Source organism: Lepeophtheirus salmonis, chromosome 4, assembly GCF_016086655.4.
Source record: "Lepeophtheirus salmonis chromosome 4, UVic_Lsal_1.4, whole genome shotgun sequence".
In the NCBI taxonomy this organism is placed as follows: domain Eukaryota; kingdom Metazoa; phylum Arthropoda; class Copepoda; order Siphonostomatoida; family Caligidae; genus Lepeophtheirus; species Lepeophtheirus salmonis.
The window spans coordinates 16,437,106-16,464,218 of NC_052134.2; the positions used below are offsets into that span (position 1 = coordinate 16,437,106).

Genomic DNA, 27,113 nt, shown 5'->3' on the forward strand with positions numbered 1-27,113 from the left:
TTATTAACTAATTTATAATCATTTAAATATGTGAATGTGAATTTGGATAAAGGGGAAAATAAAATAAAAATATGAAGAATAAAGTATTGGAGAACATTTTTACTTCCTATGAACAAAAATGGTTCCGATATCCTCACTTTACAATAAAAAATTAGCAGTGAAGAATAAATACTGCGCTTTCCGTACCTTGACGATTGAACATTGAGAGTACCCCTTGTTTCTATGTTCCGTATGTGCAATTAATTAACACAATAGAGGAGATCGGACAGAAGCAATGGAACTTCAAAAAAAGGGTGATAGGTTATTGTCAACGTCTTCAAGTCACTCAGAGAAGTTCAAAACAGAGGCATTGATAGCAAAAATACAGACAATTATGTATGTTGCAAGAACTAAAAACATAGGTAATACCTATAGGGATGGAAGAAATGATCACAATCAATATAAACGATGGAGAGTTTTGATGAGAATGGAATACTGATGTATATATAAAGAAATAGATGGGAAACGCGTCTCCCGAATGAATTGTTGGATGATTATGTAATATATACCGTAATTAATTTATAATTTTATTTTCTGATTAATTAATTTTAGTTTTAAATGTAAAAAATATATAGACTATTGAACAATTTGGGATAAGTAAATATAAAATAAAAGTATTAAGGGAGGCTCATCAAATTTTTGAGTTTGTCCATAAGTATTCAACTCACTATAAAGCTTAAAAAAATAACTACTGAAAGAGTCTCTTAATGATTATCTTTTCTTCAAAACCAAGTATGTCTGTATGTTGCTTCATTAAATTTATTATGAAGTAGAAAGGATGATGATTATCTTGTTGGCATCTTTTATACCTATGCAAAATTATATTTGAAAAAAAATGCAACAAATAAGATCAGCAGAAAGTCTGCCAAGTTTTTTTTTATTTGTTACATAGAATGAGGTTTTTTTTAAAAGAAAAAAAAACCATCTAGCCCCCTTTAAATTAGTTTTTTTATGATCTTAATTCAAAAAAATAACTATGCATGAAGAATCAACGATTTAAAGAACAATGAATCCAAAGAATGGCATTAAAGCTGAAATTAAAATCTCCAATTACTCAAGTCAACTAAAAAAAATAATCTTTTGATTTCCATATTCATTTCTAATAGTATTTTGAGTATCAGCCCTCTTCTTATAGGTTTGAGACAGCATTTGAGTAGGAAAATATGGATTTGAAAGGTTTTTATACGGATAAATGTTTCGATGTTAACTACTGACAATTTTTAAATCTTGGTATATTTTACAAATAAGAAAATAAATAAATTCAAATATTAATTTGTAAAGAGTGGGGTTTTTAAAAATTACTTTTTCAACCTCTCATTGATTTATACCTTAAAAACTGAAAACAAACCAGTATTCAAGCTGAACTAGACCTTTTACAAACAAATATTTAAAAAAAAAAAGAGAAACTCGTATACTTTAACTTTCAAATGACGCTGCAAGTACCAGTTTATATATCAATTAAGTATATTATCGTTTTAATAGGGTAGTGTTTGAACTATTAAAAACGAACAAGAATTTAATTAAACTCAAATTTTCTAATGCTTACAATCATTACAAATCATAAAAGCGAATTTTTTTCTTCACTTAATTTTTGAATATTAGTAACTTCATAAGGTTCTTTATGGTTCATAATCTGAAATCATATTGATTATCAGTCTACAAATCTCAATTAGTAAAATGGCTTAGATATTTAAAAACTTGTTTTTAAATATTATAAAGAACAGTATTTTTACGTTCTTCAAATTACGTGTGGGAAGTCATCATAAGAAATCCACTATAGTATTCTAATTTATTTATTTCCTTGGACCTAATGAATAAACTAGAAAATAAGGACATTGTTCTCCTTGGGACTATAAAAGTCTGTATTAACCCAGAAAATCGTGAAAACCATCTAAATACATATAGACCAAGATTTTGTAGTAACCGCATAGAATAACTATGCGGTGTACTTGTTGGCTCAAACTTTCTAGGCCCTCAACTTGTTGGATCTGTGAACCGACATAAAAGAGAAAATCAAGTATTCCGTGGCAAAAATTCCACAATCAATTATTTAAGTCATATGGGAAGAGTAGACTTGTTTGACAGTTATGTGGCTAACACCAGAGTATCAATGACACAAAAAAAAGAGAGATAATACTGCCCCTTATAGAGTTGGTTCCTTAAAGGAGCAGTGCATCATGTATTATTACCAAATATGCAATGGTACCAAATATCAGTACATCACTAAATAATACTCTTCACCTTACTACATGTAGCTCAATAACTCTAAAGGTACTATTTTATATACTTTAAGGGTGTAATGAAACGGACCCAGTTTAAAATAGAACTTAATAGAAATGTGAAGTCGGCATTTATCCCCAGTACTTTGAAGGCTACCACACAATATCAACATATTTTTTTTGTAATACTAATAAAAATATTTATGAAGATGAATAGTGTTATAACAATAAATATTAAAAAGTCAAAATATAGGAAATATCCTTGATATGCCCATGCGTTCCTCAAAGAACGTGACCATATGTACCATATGCAGGGGTAGAAATTGATTAAAAGTCATTGGTACCAAAAAAGCCACACCTTGATGAAAAGAAAGATTTTATATTTTCTTGAAATCTTTTTAAGCTAACAGCCACATTTCGTCACTTTTTTTATAGCTTTGTATTAAATGTACCAATCAACAATAAAATTTGACCCTAGATGACCTTAAATCAGCAATTACATCCCACAAACTCCTAATTATTAAAACCAATACACTGAGACAAAACATTTGACTACATATGTATATGATTTTTCCTCATTTGAATAGCAAAAACTTATCAACTTTTGGAATACAAAAAAAATACAATGAATTCTCCCTTCAGTTATTTTCACTAGTTGAATATTCACTAATTTCAAGCAAACAACTCTACTTACTACAAATTCAAAAAGGCTATAATACTTATTTCCACAAATGAAGTTGTCTACCAGATGTTATTGTTTTAAAAAAAAAAAAAACTTTTTAGGTTTCGAGGGGACAAAAAAGCTTTATTTTGTTATATTGACTTACTCCAACAACTGTTTAAGGTACAATAAAACATCTGTCTATAGATAGTCTAAAGGCAAGTTGATGTTTACTATCATTGCATGTATTTTGTGTCACTTGAAAATATAATTCTGCTTACTATTATAATTTTGATATTATTTATGAAATTGTAATTCAGTGCTCATTTGGGAATATAAAGGAAAGTGGCTTTTCGGTTCTGATAAACTTTCACCTATGATTAAAACTAAATTCTGTGGATCATTGGAAGGATATTAAGTATTTGTGAGTAAATTTTTCTAAACAAAGAACATGATATTGGGTCATGAAATATAAATAAATGGGCAAACTTTTATGGAAATACTCAAGTATGTTTTTATGATCTTTGATTATAATTAAAAACTACATACTTAACAAGTAGGATCCAAGAGATCTCGAAGAATAATAATTTTCATCATTGTAGTAAGAAATGCCTGTCATTTCTTTATGTTTTTACTTTATTTAAAAAATAAGCTCACAGCAGAGTTAATATAAAAAACGATGTTGAATTTGAGCACTGCACCATTTTTGAACAAATAGGGCCTGTATTTTTGTTTTTGGTTAGGAGAAAGTTGGATATTATTGCAGAACGCAATGTCCAATGTACGTAGTACACTGAAGAAAGTCATCATGAATGTCTGTCTAACTTTTGCAACGAAGATTTTTAATTGAGGAAATTTTGGTTAAAATGGATTGAGAAAAATAATTTGCTCGAGGTAATGATAATTAATATATTTTATAATTTGAGAAGTTGTATGCATGAATTTTGACGCTATGTTACGATCTGAAACGATTTTAGTTTATGTTGGGGTGAGAGCCATATTCTCGTAACTCAAATATTTATTTTTCGAAATTAAGATTGGAAACTCCATTCCTTCATTATGAATAATGATTTTTTTTTATTATTATTACAATAAAATGTATTTCTATAGTTTGAATTATTCTATTTTTTTAAATTAACATTAAATACATACTAGACGTCTGGGATTGTAGGTATAAGTAATACCACCAATATTTTTAATGCGTGAGGTACAACAATTTGCCCCTCCGGCCTTTGTTTTATGCAAGGAGTTAAATTAAAAACAAATCAGAACAACAATCAAAATTAGGTGAAAAATTAAATTTATTATTTTAACTTTATGTTTACACATAGTGTAAAGTGTTAAATACATGTTTTGGTGAGTTACATATTCTAGTTTTCGGGACAATTTAAGAAATCCAAGAATATTAATCAGAGTTCAAAGTCTTCATTTGATTGCCAAGACTGAATTGAGCACCAATACGTCTTTTCTAATAAAATCTATTCATTTATAGTCACTACATAGATATAATGTTTTTATCTAATTTATATGAAATTTGCGGTATTACAAATGCTTAATCAGGAGAGTTGGTTTGATGAAAATTACAAATTTAATCCAGACACTATTTTGAACTTTCATCATTTTTTCTTGATTTAGTGTTTAGACGCTTCATTTAAAAAAAAAGGCAAATAGCATTAAAAATATTACTCCAACGAAATTCGTGGATCAATAAGTACTGCGTCACACACGAATTAATTACTTAGTTCTATTTAACTTATTATATAAACCTGGTACGATAATAAAGGGGGACTTACTGCTTAATCTACAGTTTGTAGGAGAAGAAGAATATATTAAGTATAAATGCAAATTATAAAAAAAAAAAAAATTGTACGAGGTAGTGTTTTATTATTTTTGGGTCTATAATTTTTAATTTAATCTTCGGGTTTCACGGGCAACAAGTTATATGTTCTACGAACTCTTTTATTATTTGTATTCAAATTTAATATTTTCTTTTTGTCCTTCCAGCTTTAGGTAGATAGAGTAGTAAGTCCTCCTAGACCTATTCAAAAATATACTTCTTTGAATTCCGACATGTTTCCACATATTTTCATATTTAAAGATTTGAGAAGCTCAAAAATAATTTTTTGAGTTATTTAAGTTTTTTTTATAACCTACCTTATTGTTCTTAAAATGTTTTCTAATTTGCCTTTTTTGATAATCTTGCGTAGTTATTTGACTAAAAGTAAAAATAAAAAACACCATTGAATGGCAAAAAAAAACATTAAACTAAAAAATAAGCATTTTGAATAATACTTTTTTATATTTTATTATTTAAGTATCGAGATTACCTAGTACAATGAAAGAGAAACATCCAGGTGCGCGGACCGCAGTACTTAAATTGTATACTATCATCTATTAATGTTATTTTCTCTTGTATTTGGCCATTTTTTTGTGGAAAGATATTAATATTTTCAAAAGACTATACACTTACCTCAATTTCTTATTTACAAGTAGTTTTTAATACTAATTTCAAAATCAGAATGATATACCTTTTATATTATTTGACATATTGTCTTAGACCTTTATTTTTAAAAACGTAAAATTACGACAAGAAGTTATTGAAAAAGGTTATTAATAAACCAGTTAAATAACTTGTTTTGTTTTTTAATGAATAAACAATTAATGAAAAACTGCGAATGAAAAAGTTATGAAATGCGAAATAATATACAATACTGTTATCATTTAGGACTATCTGAAGCCCTTGTTTTTGCCACGCACAAAATCCGACAAGGTTGACTTAGATATTTTTATTGTAACTACATCAACTTCATGTCAAAACAGGATGATCTCAAGACATAAAATTAATAAAACATATATGTCATTATTCGTTGGAGATCAACCTTTATGATCCACTAAACAGGGATATCAAATTTTTGAGATAATTTCTTGGATCCAGCCCTGACATCCTGCAGGAAAATTGTTGGGAGTGCTAGTGATTTACAGCTCAGCAGGAGAATTCTAAGCTAATGCACTAGTATTTATATTAGATGTATTAAAATTGACAAATAGGATTACTGGGGCATTCCAAGTCAAAGCAACGAAAATAAATGAAAAATATCATCCCACCTATCAGATTTCTATGATTTTTGGCACACAATCTTAAATCTATGAGTAGATTAAGTGTGTCAAATTTCAGTACATAATTTTTAGTCGTTTCTGAGAACGTCTCAGACCAAAATTTTCAACGTCGCTTTAATTTTTTTTTACCCGATGCTTCTTTTAATTTTGTATTTTTTTATCCAAAAAAGCTCACCTCTTGCAATTTGGTACTTAACTATTTTTAAGTGTGAAGATTCAAAAAAATGAAGTCACAATTAAAATATTTAATATTCAATAACCTAAATTTTAATTTAAAAATAAAAATCTGAAATACACTAGCAATTATATGATCAGAAATTTAAAAAATTGCCATAATCTTTTAATATGAAACTTTTGGAACATGTTTTATATAAAAAGGGTATCACTGTCCCAAAAATCGTGTTGATTTTTTTATCATAGCTCCCAGGGTGGGATCTCAAAGTTAAGCTACTTTTCTCCGGAAATTTGGTCCAATTTACTTACGTTTTCATATCTTAAACTTATTTTATGATTTATATAGACTGAAAAAAGAAAACTGAATTACAGTGCCTACAAGGAAAAAGGGCAAATTTTTAAAGAAGATGGATAAAATTTTGAAATCAGAAACATCTCTCAGAGCTCATTATTAAAAAATGGCAGAAATCACTATAACTTCACTTCGCCTCTAGCTACTCACTGGAAAAACCAGAAGCAATTCATCAAGCAAGATGGATGGTCATAAATAAATATTCCCACAAAAATTTTTTTATGTATTAAGGAAATTAAATATGTTAAAGTTAAAATGAAAGAGCTGGAGAGGATAAACAAATTCCTAGCTTTATTTTATACGCCATTTTGGATTACTTCAGCATTTACAGCGGATGTTCCTGTAAATGACTTGAGATTTTCCCTGAAATACTATTGTTTAGAAGAATTGATATATATTTAGCAGAGATGTGCATGGAGAAGCTTCAAAATCCCATGTGATACATGATACAGGAGTTGGTTCTGTTAGCCCTATTTAGCAATGTTGATCAAAGGATGATTATAACCCTGAAATTATATTCTACTAAAAACCTGACAACTTTGGAAGAGACAAACCTATATTTAGATTATAATTGATTAAACTAAATTATCTTATTGGTCGAGAATCATTTTTTTAGCCATGCTGAATATAGGGTTAGATTGGCTTCACGAGCCTGTTGCATCATGGTCAGGAAATGAAGACTACATGAAAGCAAAAAAAAAATAATAATAATACTGACTGACTATGCGAACATAATAACTAAAAATCCAGATCAGAGAGTATTTCCTTCATCATAGAGTATAATAGGAAACAATTTAATTTTTTTATCAGGAAGGTCTTTAATAAATAAATGGAAAATAAAATAATCACTTTTTTCTGATTTTTAAATTTTTTTATAGAATAATAATGTAAAAGGTATATCATTCTCATTTTCAAATTGGTATACAAAAATTTAAAAAAATTACTTGTTTATAATAAATTGAGTTAAGTGTATGGTCTTTCAAAAATGTTACTATCTTTTCCACATAAAAGGGCATAAATATAAGAGAAAATAACATTGATAGATGATAGTATACGATTTAAGTACTGCAGTCTACGCACCTTGATGTTTCTCTTTACCTTCATTGTACTGGATAATCTTGATACTCTTAAATAATAAAATATAAAAAAAAGTATTATTCAAAATGCTTGTTTTTTAGTTTAATGTATTTTTTGGCATTCAATTGTGTTTTTTATCTATATTTTTTTGTCCAAAAACTACGCAAAATCATCAAAAAAGGCATTTTGGACAAACTGTAAGGTCTATTAGGCAGAGTATAGGAGATACTTAGATCCCTAAAAATGATTTTTGAGTTTATCACATCTTAAAGTATGGGAAAAAATGCGAAAACATATCAGAATTAAGAAAAGTATGTTTTTGAATAGGTCTAAAGTCTCCCCTCTGATATATTTAGTGACGTAAGTCTTGGAAATTCTTCATTTCTTTTGTATTACTCTCAAAATACATATATAAAATAAAGTAAAACCCAAGTGGCAAACGTGGATAGGGTCATCAATATTTTTCCAAATTAAAGTTGACCACTTATTTGCTAGGTTAAGCTAAAATTACAGACATCACACGTAAACGCGATAATATGACGTCTCACGACGAAAAAGTTTTTTCGCAGCCCACAAAATCTGGAACTTAATTGATAATGTGGTTAACGAATGAACGGAAAAAGGATAAACGACCTAATTGTTACTATTTTATTACAAATTATAAAAAAAAACTTTATTCATTATGAAATAACATTTATTTTCTTCTTTTTAAAAGTACTCCAAATTATAAAAGAATTGTTGTTATTATAGTGTATCCTACAAATTTTAAACTGATTTTTGTGATTGAAATATTTGTATAGTGCTTTCATTCTCATTTGATGCGTAAACATTTCATATACAACATATTTATGTAAATACATTGCTTATTGCTATTGTTAGTCATAACGCAGAGAGACTTTCCGCCATAAAATCACGTATGCGGGATATTCATAGAATATTTGTGTACATAACAACATCATAATGAAAGTAAGAGAATAGGGGTTAATTAATGCGGCATGACTATAAAAAATGAAAGAAACTGTGAAAGAAGCTCAAAATTTTGTATGTAAGGAAGAGCGGGCTACTTGGTACGAACTTTACTTTTTTATGTTTATGACCTAGCTTGTACACACCTATCCTGAAAAAGGTCTATAGAGTTTTGGAAAAGTATATGACATACAAATGGACCCAATTTACTAATTCAACTTTAATTGCAAATTTATTGCTCACAAAAAAAGTAATCACATAAATTAAATCAATTAACAGGAAAAAATTTAGTCCAGATTTGAAAATTCAAAAAATGCATCCAGCTCAGATTGGATAAGTTAGTCACGAATCTTAAAGAATTGTAGCTAACTTTGCACAAATAAGTGGTAAATCTGGTTATTCCATAAAATTTATATAAGACACCCAGGGCAGGTTACAGTACGAGAAATCGGGCTCATTTGCCCTGGCAACGTGCTTAATTATTTTAAAAAATAGGATTCCGCACAGGTTTGACTTTTTCACGAGAAATAGGAATATTATTTAAATTTGAACTTTTTTTTAAAAAAAATCAAAAGGATCCGCATTTTTCAAAAAAAAACAAAAAAAAAACTCAGGATTCAAATTATTTGTCAAAAAGAAAAATTGGTATGAAATTCAATTTTTATTTAAAAGGGAGAAAAAAATGGACCCGTGTATTTATGTTCGCCCTTTGGCCTTGCAGTAAAATCTAACCTAATCTCACCGCATAAAAAACTTGCTAAAAAAAGAAATGTTGCACCTAGGGTTTCTCAATTCACAAAAAATTGTCGAAGAGCAATGATCTTGTAAATAAATTTTTAAATTTCAGATACTGTTTGTTAGTAAATACTTAAAATTTGTATTTTTTCTGTGTATATTTTCGCAGGAAATAAAAAAAAAATAGACTAATATTACCCATACATTCTCTATTTTGATTTTCTTAATTTTATCATTATTCCTAATAGTGCACAGGTTGTTTTTTTGGAGCCATTCTGTACACTTTTTTGAATTCCTTAACTCGATCCTACACACAATTTTTTTTTATTATGTGCGTTATAAAATATTTAGGTATCTGATGCACTCAGATATATTCTATGTTATTTTATTTATTATGAAGAATAATAAGAAAAAAGGGAATAAGAATGTACAAGATGGTCTTTGTAATAAATTTCCATCTCCATAAATATTTTGTTGATTTGTTGGGCATCATTAATTATCAATGTATGTACTGTATTATTTTTTTTAAATTTTAAACTGATTGATTCTTCCATATTAATTGAACGTTTAATGTAATTCATAACATTAGTGAATTAAGTTTAAAAAACAAATGTCCTTTGTTTCAAATTGTGTGTTTGTTCTTGATTACTTTTATCCTAAGAAACAAGGAAAGAACTTTTATAAAAAGCAAACACAAGGTAAAGGTTTAAAGGTAGAAATTATTGATAATAAATAAAGTGATGCTCTCAGTAGACCACAAAAACAAAAATTTGAGATATAAAGTTTAATATATAAATCCAAAGAGGAACACACCATCTCAATCCAAGGCCAAAAAATTGTTGACATAAGTTATTTATTATTAAATAAAAGTATATCAAGAAATAATAAATGTGTGATTTTCCTAGAACTTGCTATAACTGTAAAAACCAGATAAATCCCAGCAGAACGGGATCTTTAGAAAGAACCCCTAGTAGTAATTTATCCACTTGCCAACTAGTTCTGTTCTACTCAACATACAAGCAAAATTTAAATGCAAAAATACTTTATTTCATCAATTCAATAAAATCCGTTTATTTAGAAAATTATATAGAAATAAATAAGGCCAAGTATTTTCACTCATTAATAAAAATTATCTGAATTAATAAGCTTTTTATATTTGCTGTTTTCTTTTATTTTTTAAAGCATTTTGCAATTGAATTAAGATGTTAAGTGTGCAATATTATTAGTTATTGTTTTAATTATACATTATTCAATGATCAAATAAAAATATATTTCCTTTAATCTTCAACTATATTTACGTTCTTTGAATACTTTTTGTATTCAATATTAGACAAATCGATGGAATACGTGGTGTAACGAAAAAAAAATGCACTTTGACTTTATCAAGAATAATTCAACCAATAAACCAATAAATAATATCCAAGTATTGGTTTTTCTAAAGTTATTATATATGAATTCCAAATATGAGATTTAATATTTCTAATAATTTCAAATTTGAATTGTGTTAGAAAAAAAGTTTATTTTAACTTTGGGATTTCGTAATAATACGTTTCAGAAAATTATATTACACTTTCATTTTTTATTATCAAAGCTTGTCTTATTCGTGTGTCAGCAACCATCACTACGATACATCTTGATTCTCTAACTTTCTCCTTCAAAAAAAGTTAGTATATTTTTTCAAATGTTTCAAGCAGGGATCCCAAAACTTTTTTGTGCCACGGCCTTATTTAAGCATACAAAAGTTGCAGAACGTTATTTATTTTATTACTCTTAATCATTAATTACACATTAGTCATATTTCAAATGTAGGACCATCGACAACTGGGGGAATGGCCCCCAGTTTTTTCTCGATAAGATATTATTTGAAGTTTATAATATATTTTTTTTGTATGAAAAAATTAAATCAACCCCTCCCATATACTTATCTCATATGAAACACCGTGTGTACAGTTCTGAAATGCAAATTTCATTTAATTCATTTGTTCTTTAGTTAATCTGCACAAATGTACTCTAAAAAATAAAATATATTTCTACTGATAAATAAAAACTGGAAAATTCAAACATTCAACCCGTTGGTTGGGGACCTGTGGTCAATAGCACTAATTCACTCCACACAAAAATAAATTAAATGTAATCAGACTTTGTGAAATTTAGACAAAAAGTTTTTCCCATTGTAAAACTATTAGACGCAGACTGAACATTCTAAAATTATTTGATTATCGTTCTACAAAACTTTAAAATTTACGACATTTTTTTTTTTTTTTCATTTATTAAATATGTAATATCACATATTTTTTACATTATATATCGTATACATTTCAAATTTATTAATGAAATAAATTATTGACTATGGATATTATGATAATTTCATTCTAACCATCTTTCATTTGGCAAATGTTAGGTTTCTTAACCTAAAAGATTACTTTTCTAAATATGAAATTTCATTAAAAATTTATGAAATTTCATTAAAAATTTATGAAATTTAATTAAAGGTTGAGAAATACAACGAAAATCATATTTTAAAAATGAATATTTGAGTAATGAATATTTTATTATATCATACCCTTGGGTAATTCTTTGATGAATGTTATATACAATTTGAAAGGGCTTCACACTTTTAATCTTTTAAAAAATTGCATAATTATTAATTTGTATATGCCATGACGGAGGGTTAAACAAATGACAACAATATATGTGTGCTGAAGTAATATTACAGAAGTATAAATTAAACAAACATAGGACATAATATTTTTTTTAATTTAGCGAATGTGAGACATGCACCTTGTTCATTCGGTCCATGACACTTGGTTTTGACATTACAAAGACATCCACACCCAACCCAGCGGTGGTTTTTAAGGACCCAGGAGTATCCTGCGCAACCCGACGGCTCGGAACTATGTTTTGATAATAGAAGGGTTCCTTGGTTGTATGTGATGCTTAACTTTAATTATTAATTTAAATTATTAACTATCACACAGTGCTCACCGGGATCCCTACCAAACAGAAGGCTTTGATCTAGTTTCTGCTGTTAGAGGGGTTCTTTGAATGTATTGGATGAATTGGCAGTGGTTTTTAAAAATCCTACACTACCCCTTAATCACTTATTAATCCGAGGGCAGAGAGGATGCAAATATTTTTTGAATTTCCTAAGCTATTTATTCCCACCTCCTCCTAAATTATTGCAATAATATTACTTGAAGTTATTTCCTTGGGGATGGAAGAAAAAAAATATGTTAAGATATTTGTCATAAATATAAGAGATACGAGCAATTTTCTCCCGCACAGTTTTCCTCCACGGCAATTTTCTCCAGGGCAATCTTCCACAGGCAATTTTCTCCAGGGTAGTTTTCCTCGCACGATTAGCATGTATATAAATAGCTTTGATATTTACTATAACCAAAATTCTTATACTTTTTTAAGAACAGATTAATTGATAATAAAATGAATATCAGAGATGATTTTTTTTATGACATGGTGAGTACAAATATGTGAATGCATTAACAGTAAACAGTGGTTAGGAAATTTGACCCTACGATATTGGTGCACTTTACTATTTTCTATTAATCAAATAAATTGCGTGACTTTTTTAATATTTCAATGGAAGTGAAGGTGGTTTTCGTCATTTATTGACACTATAGGATGTCGATTTAATGGCTAATATTTATGCTATATGTTGTCAGCTGGCAATTTTTCTGCTTCTTTTTACTCATCAACTGTCTGACCGTTGATAGTTTGAATTCAAATAAAACCATATTTAGCTGTAAACAATTACCAATAATTGTCTTATAATTTTGGCCTTATTTTATTATTGAGGGAAAAATTACCTTAAACAATAAAGGTAAAAACAGGATCAAACATCATGGATTACACAAGAGAAGAATAGGAATAAGAAAAAATATTTTTTTGTGTCCTATACATTAATCGTTGTAGTATTCCCTTATACTTTTCCGTTCAATGTACCATCAATGACTATTGACTATGTTTACTGCCCCGAGATATAAAACAAGACATTTAAGATCGAAAAAGACGGAGAATAAAATTCAAATAATTTTCTAATAAAATTTCAAGGTAATAGGTAAACTTATAAAGGTCAGTGAATGGCCGATTAAATTTATTCCTAATAAATATATGATGCTAAAATTTCTTGAAAACGTTCAGAGAGGTGACCTTTCTGCACCATTTGAAAATTTCTTTAAAGTAGGGTTTTTGTAAGCAATTAATAAGAAAATATTTTGAAAGCACTACACTCCAAAAATTAATAATAAATTCGGAAAGCAATAAATATTTATTTGCTGCTGCAATTAGTCAACAAATGGAGGTAGAAAATGACAATTTAGTCATAGATTCTGTAAACAAAGAAAACATCATTGCTTGAAAAGTTTGTTACGGAAAGAAAGATTAAGTTAAAAAATTAATAAGTGAAAAAACCTTGATAAGAAAGATTGTGCTAGTCATCATGGAAAAATATCAAAATTGAATGGTGCATTCAAAATATTTCTAATAGTCTAATATAAATGTTTTATTATAATATTTCTTTTTGATGTTTTTTAGCACATGTAGCTATATTTGTTATGATGGGTAATGTATTTATTTATTTTTGTTGATCTATCCCTTGTCAATATCTAACGTAACCAAGTAACATTTGTTGGCACACAACCTCATATTTTTAAGAGAAAATAGTAATTGAAAAGGTATGAAGATCATAAGTTGTGGATTATTGACTCTTTAGCCCAGAGGGGGGGATGCGTATAGAAAATGTGTCTCACTTAACAATTTTTTGTATTAATTGGGGATACAAGATCTTCTAAATAATCTTTCAACCTTTCCTCATTCAAAAAGAGAAGGAAAACCCCCCAAAATCATTTGTTAGTTAGTCAATTCTTGCCAAATGTAAAACAATTTTGTATTTCATAGCTAATTCAAGTTAAAAAAATATTGGTTGAAATTTGTTCAAATGAATGTCATAAAGGGAAAAATAAGTAGAAAATGGACATGGTTGGTGGAACATTGTGTGGAGGTTCATAAATTCATATAGTCCATAAATAAAAGTATTTTTTATTACTCTGCATGATTGGGATTAAATACATATAATATTGAAACGTGTCCAAGAAAAAAAAGCATATATAGACATGGAAAGGCAAAAAGTATATGTTAACTTATTTATGTGAAACTATATGCTCATATAGGTATAACAAGGTATGAAGCTATATAGTACATAATATTTAGTACGTTAATAATATAGAAATTTTGAACAAAAATGAAGAAAATATGGCGAAATTCACAATACATTTTTTCGACTTCATATAAGGCTCAATAACATTATGCAACAAAATAAAATTTTTGGAGCCCCCATAGGCTGAAACCGATATTTATTATTGTTATTAAAGCCGTAAAACACGAAATGACCATTAAAACTTTCAATGGATATCGGTTTGACCTTGACAACCTTTTTTTTAAATCAAGTTTTTAGAGTATAACTACGATTCAGTGCCATATTTCGACATGAAAGAACTATATAGGTAAAAATGCAAGTAAATAACAAATTAGTACTCATTGTATTAAGCAGTCTTTGGCTAAAAAATAAAATAAGAATTTATTTTCTATTTCCTTTTTTTTTCTAATTGCATCATATAAAATATGGGGGCAAGTATCGAAATTTCTCAGATGCAGATATTGGATATTTTCCCCGATATATCTGTTTTCCGATTTTGATCCGATATATCGGCCTACTTTACTAAAGTACCAATAGCAATTATTTGTACTTTTTTTTGCTATGGTGATTTTACTTTGAAGAATTTTATTTATAGTCTGAAGCGATCATTTGATGTTTGTTTGATTCAATTTGATAGACATATCGGAGTATTTTTAATCAATCATATTTATATTCATTATGGATCTGAATTTTTGAACCTTTTTATGTTCTTTGCAATGTTTCTAGAAATAATTCACACTCATTTTTGAAAAAATCCTTTTAGCTTCCTTTCGAGTTGACAGGATCACACTTGCCCGAGTTGAATTAGTGAGGATAGTTAAAAAATCCAGTAGAAAAAAAACTTATTTCGATTACTTTACCTGCACTTTTTATCCTTTCTTTTTTTATAGAAAGAGAAAAAAAAAACTTATTGTCAATTCTGTATCAATTCGACTTTATTGACGCTTGTTACATTTAACTTTAGATAAAAACAAAGTTATTTTATTTATATGTACACTTTACGTGAACTTATTTAGAAATATGTCTGCTGATGTTAAAGTCCAAACTACACATGAAATAATATTAATGTTGTACACATATTGGCATATGTCAGGAAAAAAAGCATTCACAGATAAAAAAAAAAAAAAGACTTGTTCAAATGATAAGGATTTCTAAAGTATTTAATACATATATTCGAAAGTATATGCGCGTGCTTTTATATTGTGCAGGGTGTAGCAGATAAATCCACAAAAATTATATAACCTCCTGATTAATATAAAAAAATACTGGAATTTAATTAACTATTATTATAAACATATCCATATATATACAAATTTATTAATAAAGTTCTCTGTCTGCTTCCACAACAACTTTTACACGACGTCTGAAAGATGTGCTTAGGTTCGATTTAGGGTCACTCCTAAAGAAAGGGAATAAGCATTATATATATGGACTTTAAAGACAACTCATAGACTAGATGAAGTAATTGTATTACTGTTATGTTTACTTATACTCGTATGTTACTTAACTTGTACAAGACCATTTAACCAATTAAATAAAGATTGAGCATATTTTTAATACCAAATTGGCAATTTCCTAGAAAATTGCAGACGTATTATTGCTATGAGAAGCCGTTTTCTTAACCCTTTCCATAAATAAAATCAGATGGACTTGGATCCGATGTATTTCGGGTCAAGTAATCTGGTTTCTAAAAATGGGTGAAATTTATATCCATCCATTACACAGTAACCCTTGGCTGTGTACAGGTGTGCACTGTGGACTTCATTGTGGATTAGTGTTGTTCGATATACTGGTACTATTGTGATGCCGGAATACTGCTGAGTTTAACATGCAACTATACTGAAGTGCTACTTGAACCAGTACCGCCCCAACGTCATAAAAACATTGATCCACTGATTGCGTAATCTCTCAAATTTCGGAGCCCCCCTTAATTCAACAAAATTTTCCTTATTACACAATGCAATCAATTAAATTGTAATTTATAAAAACTCCTCTAATTTTTGAACTACCTTCCATCCAAACAAAAATCCAGAGAATGCCCTTATGAATTGATATTATGGATTTTTTTAAACATTTTTAGTCCAAAAAATATAGAGAAGTACTTAAATAACGATTTCAGTACCAAAATATATGCAAATATATATTTAAATCAAACAGCACTACAATTCGGATTCAATGTCAAGGTGAACTTCCATAATTGTCTACTTAACTTCAAACCCTATCGATTATTGTATTTCTTTATGGGTCTCTATCCTTATTATTTATACGTATTTACTTTTGATCTAATCCTTGTAATTTTTACTAAGGAACCTCTCAGGTGTTATTAATCCAGAATGATACATGTACTGGTTAAGGATATAATAGGATTTAATGTTTGTGCAGATTAATCTGAAACACCCTGTACATAAGCTATTTGGAAATTGAATTTGTATAAAATTACTGTAGATATATTTACTCCCTAGTGATATTTGAGTGCTCCTTCATTAGGAAAGTAAGATCAGCGACAGATATAATAATATTACATTACACCTATATAGGTGCATTAGTGGATTTAAAATATTTTTATTTAATAGTTAAAGGTATTTCTGTGCTTCGACATGGCATTCATTCCATGCATTTGTGTATCTCTTGGCTCTTTATGCCTCACTTTGGCCTTTGCTGAACTTCTTCGCCTAATCATTCATGCCAGTCTCAAGGGTGGAATCCTTAAAATTGCACTCCTTGAGTTTGTTGCCGCGGCAGAGCTTTGTGGCTGCGGATTTGAGCTCGTTATTAGTAAGTTTATCTATTTCCAAACAAACAAACATGAAATCACTTAACAATTCTGTATTTTAGTTGCTGATAATTATGGAATCTCTGCCTACGCTATTTGTCTGTTTCTTTTAACAATCTGGTGGGGAACACGTTGGACTGATGAAACAGCTTGCCCCTATACGCACTTTGAGGAATGCCTTCTTGGGCGGATGAGCTCATTGGAGACCATAGTAAGAACTGTCGCTGAAATAGTTGGTGGACTTTTAGTTTTTAAGTAAGTCTTTTTCGTATTATTTGGTGATTTTACAACAAAATCTGAAACAAAATCAAGAGAGAGAGATAAATGGGATAAATTTAAATCATATAAACAGTAAATATTTGAAATAGATATTCAGATTAATTAAAGACTTTATATTCAAATTTCTGGGATGATTTGAGATACCAAAGTTGTATTTTTAGTGAAATTAATCAAAATGATTTCCTGATAGAAGAATGATAACTCATCAAAGAATACAAGAGTAATACATACTAAATTTTGAGAAAAATCCTTCTAACTTGCTTTTGTGTTGAGGGGCAACATATTTTGACAAAAATTTATTCCCTCATTTATTGATATGTAGGTACATTCATTTCCTATGGTCAATCGAATTTACAGAGACCCATGTTGGAAGAGCTCACTCAGCATCTTTCAACCACTGTTCCTCTGATCTGCAAGTACCAGTACTATACGGAGCCCTGATTGAAGGGGTGGCTACAATGATTTGTCGATGCACTTCCAAATTTCTTTCGGATAAGAAGCCTCATTATGCTAGCACTATTGATTCCTTTGTAGCAACGTCCCTCGTCATTCTAGGTAAAACAAAATCCAGAATTTTTATATTTGAAAATAGTAGTTCATATATTGTGTATTTGCCTCCCTACAGCTTTCGATTACTCTGGTGGCTATTACAACCCTGTACTTGCTACCGGACTTAAATATGGTTGTAAGGGGCATCCATTGACGGACCATATACTAGTCTACTGGATAGGAGCATCCCTTGGAGCAATTGCATCGATTTACATTTATCCACTCCTCTCTGATTTCAATTCTAAAAAATCCAAAGTTAACTAAAATGTTTTTCCAACATTTTACATTATTTGCTCAATTAATATGTAACCTACATATTCCAAGAATAATCCCAAAAAATATTTATTTAGAATTAGTCATATTGATTTACAATCAAGTTGTCCAAAGAATTTAAAAAAATATATTATATTTATCTTTAATCAAAATTGTGTTCTCTCATTGCCACAAACCATGTCCAACATACTGGGACGGCAGAAAGTTTTGAAAATATTTTGATAAGTTTAGTGAGTTTAGAATTGAAATTTGATAAATAAATATTCAGTCACTAACTGAAAGTTTTGATTTTTAGCTTTATTTTTATGCATGAAACATAAACAAAACAAACAATTCTGTTGTAATCAAGCCCAAGCACCTGACCTTTAGTCTTGGTCTTGCTAGAGCAGAATAAAACCCCAATGTTACCTCTTCTTTCTTCAATTGTCATTATCTCGCTGGTATTGATTTTAAACTTTTAATCAATCTCACTAAACTTATCAAAAAATGTGACTGAAAAGGGTCTCAATACTTTTGCCATCCAAATTAAACAACTTACTTTCAGCTTCATTTACTTTGTTTCAATATTTGTCTGAAATCCATTCAGTAGCGGCTTACTTTCGCCCCTACATAAAGTAAAATGATGGAGAATGCATTAAGTTTGGATTGAATTCAAATTCAAATTTTGTGTATTCACAAACATCCATTAACAAAATATATGGAATCGACGGTATAGGGAAAAACGAGCAAAACGCTCCAAGAAGAAAACCCTGTCAGTTAAAATATATATAGTTTATAAATTCTTTCCAATTTTTAGCCTATAAATATTGTTGTTGTCGGCAACCTCTACTGTTTTTTCTATTTTGTAACGCTCTTATTATTATTATTTATTTATTTATTCAAGAGAGACCATCTAATTAAGTATTTAATAACTACGTGTTAAAGTGCACATGAAAGTCGAAGATTGAAATGAGGATTTGCTCATGTAAGTGCTTGTTGGAGTCGGAGTTGAATTGATGATAAACGAAAAAGTAATTCCTGCTTTCTCCCTTGCTTGCTACAGAGTGGGGCTTGTGTTCATTTTATTCCTCTTATACCTACTAGCAGCTAATCTAATGAAACTGTATAACATCTTAGCTCTTCTTCTTCAAATATTTATTTAAATTGTAAATGATACCACCTAAATTATTAGTTTATTTTTTTATAACATCCCAGATATGTGAAAATATAACATAAACGAATCTATGATTTTTTTTTTCTAGCTGGTAATCTGAATAGTGTTTTTATTTTCCAAAGCTGTTATCTTTATTTTTTTGATTTTGTGAAGATGCCTATCAATGCTTATAAAATAAAGAAGATAAGTATTCCAGAAATAATTAGTGTTACTCACTTTTTTTCATAAGCAAACTAACGTAGGTACTCAATAAATGGCTGTTTTTTCCTCAAGAATGAAAAATATATATTTGAGAAAATATAAAAATATGATGGTATGACTGATGAGTAGGACTGGGGGGGGGGGTGAGCATAAGGAGAGGGCAAAAGCAAAACGTTTATTAACATTGGTTAAAGTTTATTTTTAAAAATCAACTGCCTATTATGTTATGATTTTGGCGAGTCCAAATGATATGTTTCTGTTCTAGAAATGAGAATCTTCTATACTTTAAATAACACTGAAGAAGAGTTAAGATAAATATTTCGATAATAATATTAATTTTATTACTCCAGGGTAGGTGAAAAACTATATATTCTTTATCAGAGGATATTTTATCAATGCAACTATTTGACAAAGAACAATAAAAAAAAAAGATTTAATCCAACAACTATTTTTCCTTTTCTTATATAAAAACAGTTATTTATCGGTACTGTTTGCTCATTTTTAGGGATGAACCAGAGGGTACTTAGTCTCTGAAGCGGTACCTGGCATCGCCATAACCGCCTTAGCTACACACACAAAACATTTGCAAGAATTCATTAATATCTTAGATCAAACATATGTACATGATATACATCAGGGATCGCTAGTGTTGTGTGAGGTTTTATTTAAGACTAAAGACTGCAGTCCCCCCCCCCCAATTTTACCCCAATTACAGTTACATCATGGAACACTATATACACTTACACTGTATGCTATATATAAACGCTAGCGAGATTCAATTTCAATGATTAAATTGTTAATTCTTAGATCAAAAAGACTGTTTTTTATTCCAATATACATATGTACAGACAAACTCTTCTCTATTAGTATGGATATATCTCATAATTACTTAATCAAATGGCCCTAATCAAGTCAATTTTCTTAGATTTTTGTTCCATTTCTAATCAGCTATTGATTTTTTTATGTGTTCATTAATGATTAGTAATTCACGTTAATATACGGCTAATTGGGAAATACATAATTATTGACAAATAAAATAATCTACAGTTATAACTATTCATTTTTTTTGTAATAACTTTTACCAAATGAAGAATCTTAACCCTCTGTTATTTTATTTAAAATCCTATTATAAAGTATTTAGCCATCCCAACTTAAATTTGGCTTACAAAAAGTTCACACTCTTCAAATTTCATATTTTTTAAATTTCTAATTATCAAGTCTTATTTAAAAATATATTTAAATAGAATAAATGCAAAATAAAAATATAATACCCGCAATATATTATGAGGATATCTCCTTCTCTGGTGTATATAAAACCCCATGTAAAGGACATAGGGTTAACTGAAATAAAATAGAAGTGCATTTATGACAGGGGATTAGATATTTGGTGGGATACCTACATGATCCTAATTCTATCATAACTGAAGTATCATATGTACTATTGTAGTGTATTAGTTTTATGCTTTTGTATATTATAAACAATAAACAAACTGAAATCCAAGGTGAATCATTGAAATGACTGATTTAGTTTTTTTTTAAAAATAGTTTGAATATTTTATTCATTAACAATAACGATATTACAACGATTTGCTCACTGGTTTGATTCGTAATTAAATCTCTACATACAAAAGGAAACTTTATAATGTAAAATCAGCCATTTTAATTATTGACTATAGATAATTGTTCCCCAAAATCTGTTGTAGAAAAGGCTCAAATTTCAGCTAATTTGTTGTTTATATTTTACAAGAGCTTAATTTACCTAATATATTGATATATCTAAAGAGCGACTAAATATCTAAGTGGAGTTTTATAACTATTTTGTCCATTGCTGTTATTTACCTACCTATATGGATTTTATCCTGGGAGCTCATTGTCTGTAGAAAAAAAGTCTAAGAATAAGCTGCAATTACATTATTTTTAAACCATACATTTTTAAAGATTATATTCTTTCTCAGAATGGTATATCAAAAAATTTGAAAATTCAAACGTATTATTGTTTATAGAACACTTTACTTTATTAGGTGATCTTTTTCAGTAGATATGGTGTCTATTAAAGTTCTGAAAAGATACTTTTCGTTTTGATTCATACCCATGAGGATTTATACTATTTGCCATCTCTGGTTATACCGTGGAAGAGTATTTTCTCAACAACATCATCATATTTATTAGAAGGTGTGTTCATCATCAAGATATCAAGGATATATTGGCAGCATTAGTATTTGATGTTCATTAAACAAATTCTACACAAAAATTAAGAATAATGGGAAGCTTATCACGTGCATAAAGACACTTGCATTTATTCATCTTCCATACATCATGAGCCATCTTCAGTGCCAAATGCCCAGCATCCCTGTACAGCATTAAACAGAAACTACCATCTTTTTGCTCACAGGTTGCAGAATTCAAAAGATGTGGGACCAACAAGTTCGAAAAAAAGTAAACCATCGTATAACTAGTACATATATAATATTAGAAAAAAAGGATAAAACCACTTAGAGGAACATCTTCAAATAAGCTGTAATTTTATTCTCAATGTGATATTTCTTAAAAAATGGATGCCATAACTTGCAAAGATTTTTGAACGTTTATTATGTTTTATCATAAAAATGAACTGCTTATACAATGAGTTTTATCACTTTTTACACGGTTGGAAGCCTAGGAGGGATTTTTATAAACAGATAAAAAACTCTTGAAGAGATTAGCTTCTTAAGATGTTTATTTTGATAAAAATTGTTGTAATCTTTTTTCTTCTATGGAAATACCACAACTGTCATGTTGACGATTTTTAAAAATTACGGTGGAATTACTTATAATTTTTCTAAGTATCATTATTTTAGAAATAATAACTTGATACAAATATTGACCAATGGGATGGCTTTGACTATAGTTGACATTTTTGTAAGGAAAACAAACGCAAGAAGAATTCAGGAGAAAGACATATGGTACTACTGAAGTAAGAACTTTATTAATACCAGCTACTTGTAACATGATTTTGGAGGGAAACAAATTAATACTACTATAGAGAGGAGAACCTTCAACATTTAAAATAGCATTCCTGAAGGGAAAATATTATAATTACATTTAAATTCATGTATATTTAATTTGTTATGCACCACAAATAGACGAGAATGCTTACTTCATAGGAAGAAGTTAACACCAATACGACCTATTAAATAATGAACAAAAAAAACAGCACGTCCAACAATCGTTTTTCCTTCCGTTATTTTGAAATGTATTTTTTGATAACAAACATGTCAGCATTTGTTGTTATTGGTAATGAGCATGATGTAGAGCCTTGGAAAAGAGGATAAGACTAATAGTAACACTGAAATAAAGAATCTTCTGAACATTAGTGCATGTTATATGATTTTGGTGGGAGAAAATGTATTACTGGTATAGAAAGAAATTGTTCCCTATACTGTTCAGGCATATATTCCTAGATGAAAAAAATATGATCATGGAAGAGGGAGCGGTTTTTTGGTGTTGCTAACTGACTTGTTGTTTCTCCTTCCTGAAGCTGCAATTAATATTATTTTATCCATGAGATTGAACATATAACTATAAAGTCGTCACTATTGTGTAAAATACGATAAACAACACGGAGAGGTTGATGCTTAGTGTTAAGTGTAAGTCTGTGTTAGAATTAGGGATCTACATCGCTGTCATTCCTGCTTATATCATTGCTAGATACAGAGGGAGCGGAGGAGTTGTGTTTATTTCTTTAATCTCATAGCTGTTCGCAGCTAATTTAACGAAGCCTAGTGACAGCTATGCTAATCTTGTCCCAAATTTTCTTCAAATTACATAATCTGTACATAACATAAGTTCAGAAGGACATTTATGAACCATTTATCATATTTTATGAGGGAAAAAGGCTTGATATGCATATAAAATAGATTCAAAATAACTGTGACTTTCCCAGCCCTTCTTTATAACGGTATACACACAACTATTTAATTCAAATTTATACTTTTTTCACCATAAAATATAACAAATGGCCTTCTAAGCTTATTTTAGCGTCTACCTGTAATATATATATATATATATATGTATCTATGTAATCTGTTATTGTTATTGTGAGGGACTTCTTACAGAGTTTAGAATATAAATAGATGTGTAATCGGATAACACTACCCCTTTTGTAGTGGGTGTGCTCGAGCTTACACATACTAGTAGTAATTTATGCAAATAAACTCCAAGAAAATGGGACTTACTTTTTTTAGTTATTTTTATTTTTAAAGCTATTATTATTATTGTTGAATTCTTGAGAAGGGAGCATTTAAGTATAAGCGATAAAGTAATAACCAGTAGGTCTACTCATGAGAAACAAAGAGTAACAATGAGGGGTCTGTCAGGAGTTATAAGGGTAAGAGACTCTGAGTGAAACAATCTCGTTATCAGAGTAATTCCATCCTATTTATCCTTTCTATAAAAGGTGTGGGATTTGTATTTAATCATTTCATCTCATAGCTGCTAGAAGCTAATTTAATGAAATGACATAACAGCTAAACTGCTCTTTTCTAAAGATTTTTCAAATTGTCAGGGTGATCATGTTTATTTTCGGTTTATTTTTCTTAGCATACCGGCATATTATATTATTTTGATCATTTATTTGGATCAAGTGTCTCGAACCAGTATCCTGCCCGTCAAACATTATATCTCTTACAATTCTTATCATAAATAAGTACATATATTGTACATAGTATGTTAATATAAATTTGTCATCCAAGTCGATAAATATATGATTCAACGATTTTGTTTTGTTTTTCTTCCAAATATAAATTTTGCAAGCTTTTTAAAATCTAGAGTACGATGAGTAGGCACAAATAATAGTACTTAATAAAAAATAGTAAATAAATAAAATAATAAAACCATTATTTTAAATATTTATGTACATATTAATGTACACTTTGTTAGCAAGTGCTTTAGACTAGTGTTGTATCGGTTCTAAACTAGGAGCGAAGACCGCGGTCCACTCTAACCTGTCGGTCATAAACTTATATGACAAAGTGGGTAAACGCTCCTGCTGGCTAGAGCTGATACATAGTCTTTTCTAAATATTTTCCCCGAAATAAGATGTTGTTTTTTATGACGTCACTATACCATTTTCTATTTAATTTCTCTTTATAAAGGTTACAACTTGTTCTTCTCGTTGCAGAGTTAACTTTCTAAACTCAGTTAAAAGTGTGAATTCATGAAGGCTCCATACTTAATTATCCACAATGATGTCATGCTTTTAAAAAAAATGAGTACAAGGAGAAGGCGAGAGCGAAACTTATGCTAACAATTATTAAGACCCTTGCTAATATCAGCTGCTTGGGAGAAAATGAATTACTGCTATAAAGAGGTAAACTTTATACATCTAAAATGGCGTTAGTTCAGGGAAAATATGATAATTATTTTTAAATTCATAAATATTTATTTTAAAATAGGCAAAGATAGGCAGTAGTACTATGATATTTTTTTTTTAAACAAGAAAGAGAAGACAGAATAACTGTAATACCTTTTCCAATTTTTAAGGGTAGTTTTTTTTTTGTTATAAAGTACTCCACTCTAGTAATACCTTACAGAAAACGATGCAATGAAGAGGGTTCTTTAAAAATTCGGGCATTTTTCAAGGATCGATAAAAGGGACCGTACCTATTTTAAGTACCATATTAACAATCCTAACTCTAAGTATTTACAATTCCAATGTATAAGGTACTGACTGCTTGGTATGACAGACAGATTTTGACCAAACACGCAACCACTCAAAGTCTATGACGTCACTATTTCTATAATTTTCAATTTAAGGTATTGTTCCCACTACTGGGCAAGAATAACAGGTTTTGACAGATCACGCAATCACTGATCTACTATGACGGTAATATTAAAATCGTGGTGGGAGTCAAATATCAGTCATACACGCGTTATAGTATAATCTTGTATTTCTATTAAGCTTGAGATAGAAGGAAGAGTACATTAAATACTTATAGCAGATATCGCTTTAAAAATTTGTAACAATTTTTGTGAACATTTATACAAAATAGGAATTAAGAAATCAAAGGAAGAAAAATACATTGTTTTTAAATACAACCACTACTTGTACAAATATTAATCATATGTTTAGCATTTCGCAACTAGCTTTATTGTTGTATAAAATATGACCTATTTGTATGTAACAATAAAAAACACAAAATACACTTGATAATCCTTACCATTTGAATAATATTTTGCAGAAGATAAACTTAACTGTCATGACGTTTCATTATATTAGTTGCAAGCAGCCATGAGAGGAAATAAACGACAATTTCACTCCATAAAAAGCGCTGACATATATGCTAGAATTACTTCGATTTGGATCCTAAATTCTACTCCGAGTACACCAAGTATTTACACTTATAACTCTTAAGCAAACCTTCATTGTTACTCTCTTCCTTTCATGAGCACACGCAATAGAAAACTATTTACTTTATACTTCGATGTTTTCTCTTCAAAAATTAAAGAAAATTATTATAGCTTTAGTAAATAAAACATATTCTTCAGATAATCATCTATAAAAAAATTCAAAAGTATTACCGAGCAAGAAGTACAATAATCTTAATAAGGATATCTGCCATCAGAAATTTTGTCATTCAAACTTGCCATCATAAACTTATCTTTCTATTATTAATTTAGGATTAAGCCAATATTCAAAATCGTTATTCATATTTTATACAACTCTATTTATAGCCTTGGTCTGTTCTTAAATAATCTAATTTGGATAACTTGTGACGTCATTGAGGGCGTTTTTCCTTTTTTCAATTATATAATTAAGTAAAACACAAGGTTAATAGAAATTCAAGGTTAGACCATCATGTAATCAGGCATACTATAATTTTTAATTTGATGTATTGTACCGACTGCTGGGCATGACAGGCAGATTTTGACAAAACACACAACCACTCATAGTCTATGACGTCACTAATGCTAAAATTTTCAATGACAGTGGTCCTATCAAATTGGTTAATTCGACATTTTCTTTCAGAAATGTAAAGTTGGGTCTACCATTTATAAACCTCTCAAGAATTTAAAAAAAAAAATATTAAAGTAATTGATTTCTTGGTAGCATTGCTCACTTCATCACTAAATAAAGCTAACACAGCCAGCTCTTCTGTAAGGTACCTTTAATGTGTTCGAAATTAATCGGTTGCAGTAGTAGGAATTTCCTGATCCAATTTTTGATAGTTTAATATCTGCTTGTAAAATTTTCAATCAGTAAGTGGAGCTTCCGTTAATAAACTTCCTTCAAACAACACTTGTGAATTGGAAAAATCTTTCTAAAGCATTGTTAGTTTCATTACTGTAGTTTAGT

At 29.1% G+C, this 27,113-nt stretch overlaps 1 protein-coding gene across 1 annotated transcript; it reads left to right on the top strand.

The window, feature by feature from the left end:
• Positions 1-3,157: 3,157 nt before the first annotated feature.
• LOC121116923 (aquaporin-11) lies at positions 3,158-19,674 on the top strand. The gene is made up of 5 exons (XM_071887668.1): positions 3,158-3,813; positions 17,126-17,327; positions 17,388-17,580; positions 17,927-18,159; positions 18,230-19,674. Exons 2-5 carry the CDS (start codon positions 17,150-17,152, stop codon positions 18,415-18,417), a joined length of 792 nt encoding a protein of 263 aa, XP_071743769.1. The 5' UTR covers positions 3,158-3,813; positions 17,126-17,149; the 3' UTR covers positions 18,418-19,674.
• Positions 19,675-27,113: the final 7,439 nt, after the last annotated feature.

Bases quoted from the DNA above. Each gene is read 5' to 3' on its own strand.
- LOC121116923 (XM_071887668.1), top strand. From the start codon at position 17,150: ATGGCATTCATTCCATGCATTTGTGTATCTCTTGGCTCTTTATGCCTC. The intron at 17,328-17,387 runs GTAAGTTTATCT...TCTGTATTTTAG, and splicing joins CGGATTTGAGCTCGTTATTA to TTGCTGATAATTATGGAATC. The intron at 17,581-17,926 runs GTAAGTCTTTTT...ATTGATATGTAG, and splicing joins GGTGGACTTTTAGTTTTTAA to GTACATTCATTTCCTATGGT.